This window comes from Xyrauchen texanus, chromosome 3 (assembly GCF_025860055.1).
Source record: "Xyrauchen texanus isolate HMW12.3.18 chromosome 3, RBS_HiC_50CHRs, whole genome shotgun sequence".
NCBI lineage: Eukaryota > Metazoa > Chordata > Actinopteri > Cypriniformes > Catostomidae > Xyrauchen > Xyrauchen texanus.
In genome coordinates, this window is record NC_068278.1 from 35,002,471 (window position 1) to 35,014,704 (window position 12,234).

The following is a 12,234-nucleotide window of genomic DNA, read 5'->3' on the forward strand; positions in this document are numbered from 1 at the left end:
ACTGTTTGAATCAGAGGATGAGAAACAGGGTGGGAAAAGGTCATAAATCACTAGATTTTAAAAGTTTTTCTTAAAAAAAAATATATTAATACTATAATTGCACCTAAGGGAACATAATAATACAATAAAAAAAAACATGTCATGACCCCTTTAAAATATCTGTTAATATATCACATGATTTACATGTAATTCCCATGTTTTATTTATAGCCTAAACCTGAGCACGATGTTAAATTCCTGACCTGAAGTGATGATTTTACATCAGAGCCCATCTATCCATCTTTAAAGTTGACCACATTTATGTCCACATCAGCGATTATGGAAATTATCTGGTTAAATCTTTATTCTGAAATTTTTTTAAGTTAAAGTGCTCCATAGAGTATTCATCTATTAGGAATATTCCTCATTATGTAAAACAAAGAAACTGAAACATGCCCCTTTTTTTTTTGCTTGACACCTCTTGCTTCCAGAATAATGTTGTTATACATGCAGAGAAACGAAAATTATGTTTGATGCACGTGTTAATATCAGAAATACCTGGAGAAACCAAACAACAACATATTCCACAGTTAATGCAGCCTAAAAAATAAAAATAATGAAATTATATTTTTGTAAATGATAACTGTATAATAATTATTATTATTATTATTATTAGGCTATTATTATGAGGCATATACAAGGCATATTTTATTAATAGAAACTATAAATATAAGAGGATCACTTAAAAATACAAAATTGTATTTAGTGTTGATGCACTTCCGGTTTAAGCCCTGCACACACCCAGTTCTATCCGAAAATAGAGCTAGAAACTTCTGCAGTGATCCCCCATCACTGCATTTTAGTATTTAATAAGGGGTGTAAATAGTATCTGCCACTATTTGCACTGGAGTGTAAATAGCACTTGCTTTTTGTTGCTATATACACAGTGCAAATAGCATTTATTGCTATTCATACTTAGTGCAAATAGTCCCTGTCTATTTTTAATTATACAATGTAATATAAAAATATAATTTAAATATATTTTTCCCAGCCCCAGTTGCCGCAGATATTGATTTTGGTCATACAAGGAAACCTTGTTAGACCTTCAGTAGTCTGATTTTGTCAACCACTGTAGTAACACTGGAGAAATCCAGCGCTCTCTTTTGCTGCTGCAGGCCTCCATCCTGGTTATTTGAGTTATTATTGCAGTATTTGTGGCTTTGAATTAGTCTAGCATTCACTTCTATCCTCTCAAGTTTATAAGTTGTTCCAGCTGAACAAACTGCCACTCGCAGGATGTTTGTTACGCAAAGCTCTGTATAGTCAATAGATTGTAGTGCATGATAATCCTGGATGCTCAGCTGTATCTGAGATACTACCATGTCCAGCATCGAGAAATCTTCAAATAAACCCCTTGACCATGTGTTAATGTATTATATATTGATCTGAAGCTCAATATAACCTGTAAGTCTGTGTGTGGTTGTAGAACTAATAAGGTGGCAACTGAGTGTCTGGTTCTCTCTAACAGCAAGGGAAGGAATGAAGAATGCAGCTCCATTCTAGATCAGTTGGACATCCACATGGTTATTACTTCACTAGTTTTATTTTTCTCTCAAGCTTTCATTCACAACAGAACACGGAGAAAAACAGGAGTCCCTGTAGAGTGAGATCTGGCTGTGCTGTTTGCTTAGGATCGGCAAAATGTTTGTTTTATAGTCCCAGGAAAGGTTCCTTCATTAGTTCTAAGTTTTTGACGTTTTCAGAGTTTGACTCACTGGTACTTTATAAATGACAAGGATTATGCTAAAGCTGTTCAAGATGGGTAATTACTGTGTGCCTGTTTGTTTGAGTGAAAGATGATTGTGGTTTGAATGTCAGCCATCGTTGTGCCATTAAAAGTGCAGAATCATGTCAACGTTAGTCAATAGATGACACCATCAATTTTTTATATCCTTTTTTGAATAGATTTGAGACCCTATACATTTGTTGAAAAACATCAGTGTGTTTAATGTTTTTTCTCTTATCTTCCACTGTAGGGGAGTTTATAAAAGCTCTGTATGAATCTGATGAGAACTGTGAGGTTGATCAATCCAAATGTTCATCTAGTGATCTTCAAGAACACCAGAGCAACCTCAGGATGTGCTGTGAACTAGCCTTTTGCAAGATCATTGAATCTTACCGGTAACCCTAACTACAATGAACCATTCACAGCTGTCTGTAGATGTTAAGACACAGTTTATTGCTTAGATGTTGCGTTTTCATAACTTAGGATCTAAGATATGTTTTAGTTAAGTATCAACATTGTCTCAGATGTTCCCCTTAAAATTCTCAGGAGAAATAGAAAATAGATTTACAATTGTTGAGACAAATGTTGATATACATTACAGAAGGATTATAGAGTCTTTTACATTCACTGTAAAAAAAAATATCCTGTAAGATTTATAGTAAAATACTTTATCAATTTCACCAGCAATTCACTACAATTATAAAAGACTCTTAATAAGCTCAAATGTCATTTTTTGTTTTACTGTACTCATGAAATATCAAACAGCCCTGCAGCTGTTACTGTTGCAGTACATTTCATTATTACACTGTATTAATACTGCTGCACACTGTCTGTGCAAATGCAACACAGTACAGTAATATCTTGTATATTTACAGTATACTGCGGCATGAAGAAATTACATATTTTTTCCCCCAATTTACTGGTTTATTTTGCTATTGTTTTTGTTGCAGTTTTAGTAACTTGCTTTTATTGTTCAGATTTGACTTTTTATCTAAAGGATTGTTTATTGATTTTCACCATTGTTGAGTTTTGTATGCTGAGTTTTTAAAATCCATGTGTCTGGTTGACATCTCATAGGTTCACCAGAAACAACAAATACTCAGTTTACTAAAATCACATTACAGAACTCTTTTTAAATGCTTACCATTTTAATATTTGTTTAAATAATGACTTCGACTGTAGCCACATATAGTGGCATTTGCAAGTTATAATCAGATTAACAGTCTGATCTTAAGTTTTGCTTTTTGTCTTCCAAGTAAAAAACTGTTTTACTAAAATGCAATTACAGTGACCGGAAGAATATTATTTAATAATATATTTGCCAAGGTGCCAGCTCAAGGGAACAATAATTACCATAATAGTGATTTTAAATAAAACACATTTATTTATCTAACAATTTCACTGCTCAATTACACTTTGGGTTTTAAAATATGGTTCAAAGCATCACTAGCTTTCACCAAGATGGAACTAGGATTTTAATGTAGATTTTCCCAAAATGCTTTGAAAATAACAAATATTTACTATAAAACTAGTCACTTCGCAATGAGCCTGCTCTACATTTTAGTTTTCCGTTTACAGAGTCTAGAGCTGTCACAGAGACCGATGAGATATCTCACGACACTTATTTCTTTATTTTCTTTTAGGGAGTAGGAATTTGTTTTGCATACCTTTCCATAAAAAACAAATCACTTACAGCAGCTTTAATGTAAAATATTCCATATCAGTAAGAGTAACATAATTTATAATAGCTCTACTTTTTACAAGTTTGTTATCCTTTAAATTGTTCCATCTAAATCAACATTCAACTCTCCATGTTGGTCTAAACAGTGTGTTTCCACGGGAACTTAAGGAGGTATTTGCATCATGGAGACAGGAATGCAGTAACCGGGGACGACCGGACATCAGTGAGCGTCTTATCAGTGCCTCATTGTTTTTGCGATTTCTGTGTCCGGCCATCATGTCGCCTTCACTCTTCAACTTGACACAGGAATACCCTGACGACCGCACAGCACGCACACTCACTCTAATCGCCAAGGTTACGCAGAACCTTGCAAACTTCACCAAGTAAGGATTTAATGTTATTTAATGGATTTACTTTACTTTATATGTGTGTGTGTGTGTGTGTAGGGAAGGAGTGCTTTAACGTTTCTAGAAGCAGTTGATAGAAGTTATTATCGCGTAACATGCATTTCAGACTAGATTTGTCCAGCATATTATTTTGCCCCCACCAATATACACGTAAATAGTTTGAAAAGAAGCTAAAGCATCAACCTGAGTGTGAGTGGAGTGGAGCAACAGCAATTTTCCCAACTGCTCAAAGCATTCTGTAATCCCTCCTCTCAAGCTCCTCTCCAGGATTTCCCCACATCGATCCACCTGTTGCTTTTTTCCTGAGCAACCACTGGGCGGCACCATGATAATTCGATTTGCCTGTTTTCTGTTTCTGGTGTCAAAACACAATGTAAAAGCTACCGAAACAAGCGATCCAGATGGAGGACAACAACCATTGAATTTTTGGGGGGGCAAACATTTATTTCAGGCTCAACTTGTGCTGTTACACATAACAACTTAAAGTAGTTAATGATATCAACGTAAATAACTTTGGACCATCGCTTCATGTCATCTACACATTCAGGTGAGGCACTGTCAATAAAAAATGGTCGTCTTGACTCTGTAAAGTATCAGCATTATAGAGCCACATAAAAAAAATAGGATGTTTACATATGTAATACCTAAACGCTAAGAATATATAGCAATGCGAGTGAGAACACTGGAGACCGGAAATTGAAAACATTGAAATCGTGGAACACTTGAGTGATTTCGGTGAAACAAATAATTCCAGGCAGGTGCGCAGGCTTTTTTTTTTTTGGTTATAAAAACAAGCTGCGCCCGTTCAGTGCTCGAGCACTCTGCTGATGACAAGATTTGCGTCACGAGTCTAACTGAAGTATACTTTGGGCTTTATACTCTTGGAACGACACTCAGATTAAAGGACTTTAACTGCAGTGACTGTTGTAATTTATATACAACAAAGTATTAACAAACAATACTATATTAAAGTCGCTAATTAAGTTAATAAACTTGTCAATTAGCCTTGCTGTTACTCTCTGTTCAGGTTTGGTAATAAGGAGGAGTACATGTCCTTCATGAATCAGTTCTTGGAGCAAGAATGGACCAACATGCAGCGCTTCTTGCTGGAGATCTCAAATCCAGAAACCATCTCAAATACAGCAGGCTTCGAGGGCTACATTGATCTGGGCCGCGAGCTCTCCACCCTGCACTCCCTGCTAGCTGAGGTGGTGTCCCAAATGGACCAGGTAAGTAGCATTATCCTCCACTGAGCCATTTAATGGTTTTTGCATTGAAGTGATTTTCAGAATGTTTCATTTAGCTTTTTTTTTTTCTTCTTAATGACAGTACAGACTTGGAATTTACAATACAAAAATTTACTAAAATGGACTAGTTGGTGGGTTGTAGTTGACTAATCGTATAATTGGTCTTGAGGAAGCCCCGTTATAATTAGGCTGTATAATTTTAGGTTCACATGACCCTGATCAGATGTGTTTCTTTGGGGGGTGGGGGGGTTGTGTTAAAAAAAAAACAGTTGGACAGAGCACAACAGAATGGAATAGATGCACCAATCTCGAGACAAGTTTTCAAAAGTTTGTCTGAATGTGGTGCTTTAAAGGGGATTAATTTATAGACAATTTCTAGAGCTAAAGTATAGAATTCGAATTAAAGCATCACAGAAAACAATATCACAAAATGTAAGAAAAATCGAAATCTTGACAATCTCTCTAACCGACCAGTTGGTTGTTATAGGCGAGCCGACCATTGTGACCAATCCCTAGTATTGATGTGTAGATTTCCTGCTTTTTCATTGCAGTATATTAAATTGAGTGTTAGGTCAGTTCAGGATAGCATCGTGGTGAAGCAGTTGATCACTTTTGATGAAGGTTCGGAACTAGTGCTCCAATTTTCTGTCAGTATGAGTAGGTGGACTGATGTGAGCAATTGCCCCCAGGCAGCAACACTCAGACTCTGACTAAAAATCCCCCGTTTGTTGTTTTCAACATTCTGTTAATTTCTTATTTCTTTTCATCTTTATTTAGATATATTTTTGTTAGAAAATGTTTTCTCATCCCCTTCCTGTCAAAAGCTAAATATAGCAGTTGTATCTGCCTAGACTATCCACACTTAAAACATAGTCTTGCAAAATTGGTTTTAGCAAAGTTTCAATGTCACACTTATCCACAGTTACTCACCTGTGCCTCTATGGCACCACAGACACCGCCTACAGCTATTCAAACATTACTAATTAAATGTGTAAATGTTGGATATTCTTATAGCAGCACTTTATGTTGAATTATGCAGGTCACATCATGTGGACATGCTCCCAAAGCTCCCTCTCATATTTTGAGATCTACATGGGAGATCCATTAGTCCCTAAGGCTACCACACACTGATAGAGGGCACACTGTGGTCAGAGATGATTTCCTGCGAGGTTGATTAAACGTGAAAGCTTTTGATTGATATGTCACTAGCATTTTCAAACATACATCTGTATTTAGCCTTACATGCTCTCTGAACATTAAACATATTCTTCTGTAGCTAGAGGTATTGAATCAACTAGAATGCAATGCAACAGAATCAACCAATAATTAAACATTTAAATCAGTTTAACTTTTATTTAACTAGGTCTAGCCTTTACATTATTAAATGCTTTTGGGAAAAGATCAGAGAGTTTTAAAAGCTTGCTGCGGAAAGAGTGTCGGAACCTCATCTCATAAGTTTTTTTTATTTTCACCACCAGTGTAACACATAAAGAGGCCCAGCACATATATCTATCAAAAATGCATACGTTTTTATCAGCCACTTTTGAGTCAAAATAGTTGCACAACTTACATAATATCAGGGGTGCACCCAAATAGCAATATCCAAATTTTACTGTTCATGTGTTACACTCACTATAGTTTACTTCAACATTGCTTCTTTGTATAGCAATGTCAAATGTATATTTAGGTTAATCATAGACACATCAGCACCACCTTGAGTAACAAATATCATGCATACATGTGCACGTATATGGAATACTGATAATTCACCATTGTCACACAGAAAATCAACGTGATATAGTAGTCATTTGTATGAATTTGCAGGGATGCAACCTTTCAGCTAAAGTCACCTTTTCTGAAGCTAATTTGACCAAATTGTTGGTTTAATTTGATTAAAATCACTTGAAAGAGTTTCTTTGATTTTAAACACTTAAAAAAAGCTTTAAATACAACAAAAAGCTTTATATACAACAAACAAATTAACTGAAAAGATTCTGTACATCTGGAAAACCTGCATTGACTTTCTCACCTTTTTCGCCTCTCATGAGTTTTGATCACTGACATAGTACGCATTTATCTTGTGATAAACAAAGAAATATACAGTATATCCTGTTATAGTAAACCTGTATAGATTTGAAATGATCATAAACAATATGATTTATTTATTTAAAAAATCGGATGACCCTGTACACTTTTGATAATTAAGCAGTAATAAAAATAGATGTTTTGCAGGTTTTACTTTTTTTTTTTTTTTTTTTTTTTAAGTATTCAGCAGAGAAAGGTTAAGGAATACTAAAGAGCTAAGGGCAAAACTCCCAACAATGGATGAGGTACATGGGGTAGAATGAGTTCCAATGTCACTAAAGACCAGAGGTATGCATTAAAGGGTTAAACCAGCCTAAAATGCTTTGCTGGTGTTTGCTGGTTTAAAATTGTCCAACCGGTCTCCCAGCCCGGCCAAGCTGGTGTTCAGCTGGTTTCGCTGATCAGCCAGCTTGTCTCCCAGCCTAACAAGTGCTCAATTCCCTTTTAAAATCAGGAAATGTGTTACAGTATTAATTACACACCTCACCTTTAAAGATACACTTTCTATTTTTTTTTTTTTTTTTGGGTTACATTTTTTGCTTAAAGAATGATGGATATTCAATTTCCATGCAGTCAACTAAAAACATTGACTCATTTGGGTATCTGACTCACTCTTGGCATACCTGCATCTACAGTGGGTTTAAAGAAAATCCTGAAGAAATGTACATTATTTTGGGGGTGTTTGTTAATGTTCAAAGAGATATTTCATCCTTTTCCTTAGAGTGCCGCCTCCAAGCTTGGCCCATTACCCAGAATTTTAAGGGACGTTCATGCAGCGTTAACAAACCCACCGAATGTACAGATGAGCGCTTCTTCTGAACGCGTGCCCTCCCCTCCAGTCCCGGGATGCAGCATCTCCACTGGATTACAAAAGATGACAATCGACACTGACCTACCAGGGTAAGTCCTGAATGTTTGATCAGCAATCAGAGCACTGCAATAGTTTGTTTGCAGTCACGAATGTGGTTTGTTGGGCATGTAACCAATCACTGGCACTTGTGCATTTTTTAAAGGCCACAATGGTACATTGGTTGTTGCTGCATTACGTATCAAAAATAAAGATTTTAGGTAGAAAATGTTCTGTATGTATATATGTATGAGATACATATATACATATATACATAAAGCTGTAGCCTACCTGCATATCTTAGGTTCTGTGACTGGTCACCATTTTTAAACAAATTTGTTTCATCATTAGTTCGTTTTAAAAACTGTGTGTGCTGTGTGACAAAACAAAGTTTTTAAAAGTACAGATATTACATGTAGGTCATAAAAGCTGCATGCACAATCATTATGAAAGAATTAGCAAAATGCTGTTTAAAATAGCTTTTTGATCGAGTATATAGCAGGACATTTCAACTTCCTAATACCCATATTTTGACTCAGCATCAAGATTAGGATATTCATTAATAAGTAGGCCAAAACAAAGATTGTGTAGGCATCAGACAATCATGAATAAGTACTTATAAACCAGTCAGCTTCAAGCACTGTATTACTTTGGTACTTATTATTATCTGTCACTTTCAGCCACAAAGTCTGTGCTGCTCTCATTACCCAGATTTCCTGTTCTGAGGACTGTGCCTTCATGTTATCCATCATAGAGAGGCTCACCTTTATCTGTCTGGCTCACTGCTTATTTTCTACCCCATTTATGAGAGCCAGAGAGAATGAGAGGCCTTTAATTGTAGTTCACACACATTCAGGGAAATGGAAGATAAAAATACTGGGGAATCAAAAGAGACTGTGAGGAGAAAGAGAAAGTTGTTGATTGGTTATGTGGTGGTGGTGGTGGCGGGTGATGTCTGGGCTGAGATTATAAAGAGTGAAATTAGGTTTTTTGTTTTTTTGCTGATATCCAGGCAATAAACAAAGTCTGGCTGAAAGTAAAGGCAAAGAGAGACTGCAAGACACCTTAAAGCATTCTCTGCTGCCTTGACTTGATGGTTTTACCTGTCTGGATCTGTCTAGTTTGACAGTTATGCTTGATTATGAAAGATGTACAGGTTATGAAAAGTTTAGTTTCTCAAAGGCTAGTGAATCCTTTATGAGGTCTGTGTTAACAGTCAATTACTCTCTTCCTTTAGCGTAATACTGCAGTGACCTTAAAAGTATTTGGACACTTAATCCACAAATAAAAATGTATGAATATTTTTGTATAATATAACTAGATACACTCTCTTAACCCTTCATTAGGAACACTATGGTCCTAATAAAGTGCCCAACGTGGTCTTCTTCTGCTGCCTCCACCTCAAGGTTCAACGTGTTGTGCATTCTGAGATGCTATTCTGCTCACTACATTTGTTCAGAGTGGTTATCTGAGTTACTGTAGCCTTTCTGTCAGCTTGAACCAGTCAACAGTTCTCTGTTTACCTCTCTCATCAATATTGTGTTTCCTTCCATAGAACTACCGCTCACTGGATGGTGTTTTGTTTTTGACACCATTCAGAGTAAATGCTAGAGAATGTTGTGCATAACAATCCCAGGAGATCAGCAGTTACAGAAATACTCAAACCAGCTCGTCTGGCACAAACAATCATGCCACGGTCAAAATCACTGATGGTTGATGTGAACATAAACTGAAGCGTCTGGCCCATATCTGCAAGTTTTTAATCATTGCTCTGCTGCCATATGGTTGGCTGATTAGATAATCACATGAATTTGTTGATGTACAAGTGTTCTTGATAAAGGGCTCAGTGAGTGTATACATAGGGCCTTTTTTATAGATAAAGATAGAAAATGTTTTTTTTTTTTCAAGGAAATAGTTTAACAAAAAGAAGTTTCTAACAAAATATATATACTTTTTAAATTTAAGACAAATTGTTTGGACACTTTCTGGTTGTCAGGCTTTGTGGAACGTGTCCATAGTTACGTAATGTGATGTGCAAAAGCTGTGGTTATTTGGCTAGGACATGTGTGAACTTGTGTGACTGAGTGTCTAAATATTTTTGGGCCCTTTTCCCCTTGGGGCTCTGTATGTGAATGTTTACATATGTTAGTTGGAGTGCATTTTAGCTTTCTGTCTTTCTGTTTCATTTTACTAGCCCGGTGGACTTCACTCGCCTCCCTTCCCCCACTCCTGAAAACAAAGACCTCTTCTTCGTCACACGGTCCTCTGGCCTTCATGGCTCCCCTACCCACAACTCCAGCTACTCCGAGGCCAATGAAACCGAGCTGGGCCTGGCCAATGGTGGCAAGAGCCTCTCCATGGTAGACCTTCAGGAAACGGCCAGGGCATTAGAACCCATTGTCATCCCAGTAGGTATAACTTCAGAAGGCTTTAATGAGGGTGCCATGGTTCCTTGGAATGCTCGAACTCCTCAAGGCAATGTTGCTGGAGGCCCCACTCTTCATAGGCCAGGACAGACTCCCACTACCCCAGGGGCAGAAGGGGCCCCAGGCAGGCCTACACAGCTACTGGCCCCACTATCCTTTCAGAATCCAGTCTACCAGATGGCTGCGGGTTTGCCCGTATCACCAAGAGGGACAGCAAGTGGGGATTCTGGGTCAGAGTGTCACAGCTCTGTCAGTTCCCATAGCAACAATGAGGAGAGTCTTGGAGGAACCAAGCACACCTTCCTTACCCAGGTGGGTGGAGTGGGGGAGGAGTTTGTGAGACGTTCTGGAGATTTCTCGAGACGACAGCTATCGCTAACTGATGCACAGCATGGAAACCAGCCTACAGTTCCATGGCACAGCAGCGCAGGTCCCCAGCGGCGGATTGATCAACCGCCGCCACCCACACAGAATGCACCCAGAGGGCGAACTCCACCCAATCTATTGAACTCTACCCCCTATCCACGTTCTTCCAATAATACTGTGATGTCATCGTCACCTGATTGGCCTGGAAGTGGTGCACGGCTTCGACAGCAGAGCTCCTCCTCCAAAGGGGACAGTCCAGAAACAAAGCATTGCGTGGCGCATAAACAAGTGCGTACACTTACATTTTTTATTGCATATAAAGAGTATAATCTAGAGTTACAAACAAAGAAATATGGCACTAACAGAGAGTTTAGTGTTTCCTGCACAGCTATTATATGCTGCTTGCAAATCTGCAGCTATACACCAAAGAGTTACAAATTACCAGAGTTGTGTTGCTGTTGTGCTGTCCTTACTGACTGTATGCAAAAATTGACTTGCAGTGTAACATGTTGTCCAGTTCATTAACAAATCACTAGATCGGTACAGTTATTTTTACTATATAAATACCATTGTTATTGTTTAGCAAGTTGTTATAAGAGAGGTGGGGGGCTTTAACTCCTCTGCAAAAACAAAGTCCTATAGGAAACATTGTACTCTAGCTGTGTAGCACTGCTCCACTTAAATATACACTGGTGGCCAAAAGCTAGGAATAATGTACAGATTTTGCTCTTATGGAAAGAAATTCGTACTTGTATTCACCAAAGTGGCATTCAGCTTGATCACAATGTATAGTCAGGACATTAATAATGTGAAAAATTACTGTTACAGTTTGAAAAAAATATTCAGAACTTCCTAAACTACTACAAAGAGTTTTCATAAAAAAATCCTTAACATGCAGCAATGACAGCTTTGCAGATCCTTGGCATTCTAACTGTCAGTTTGTTCAGATACTCAGGTGACATTTCACCCCACACTTCCTGTTGCACTTCCCATAGATGTGGCTGTCTTCTCGGGCACTTTTCACATACCTTACAGTCTAGCTGATCCCACAAAACTCAATGGGGTTAAGATCCATAACACTCTTTTCCAATTATCTGTTGTCCAATGTCTGTGTTTCTTTGCCAACTCTAACATTTTCTTTTTTTCTGTTTCAAAAGTGGCTATCTCTTTGCAATTCTTCCCATAAAGCCTGCACCTCTGAGTCTTCTCTTTACTGTTGTACATGAAACTGGTGTTGAGCAGGTAGAATTCAATGAAGCTGTCAGCTGAGGACACGTAAGGTGTCTATTTCTCAAACTAGAGACTCTGATGTAATTCTCTTGTTTAGTTGTACATCTGGCCTTCCACGTCTCTTTCTGTCCTTGTTAGAGCAAGTTTTTCTTTGTCTTTGAAGACTGTAGTGTACACCTTT

At 37.6% G+C, this 12,234-nt stretch overlaps 1 protein-coding gene across 2 annotated transcripts in view; it reads left to right on the top strand.

The window, feature by feature from the left end:
- dab2ipb (DAB2 interacting protein b) overlaps positions 1-12,234 on the top strand; it is a 113,911-nt gene that overhangs the window by 93,696 nt on the left and 7,981 nt on the right. For both annotated transcript variants that reach the window (XM_052102245.1, XM_052102253.1), the window contains 5 exons: positions 2,015-2,159; positions 3,592-3,828; positions 4,880-5,081; positions 7,906-8,084; positions 10,226-11,111. In XM_052102245.1, the coding sequence (XP_051958205.1) occupies positions 2,015-2,159; positions 3,592-3,828; positions 4,880-5,081; positions 7,906-8,084; positions 10,226-11,111 (1,649 nt within the window). The remainder of the gene's footprint in view (positions 1-2,014; positions 2,160-3,591; positions 3,829-4,879; positions 5,082-7,905; positions 8,085-10,225; positions 11,112-12,234) is intronic.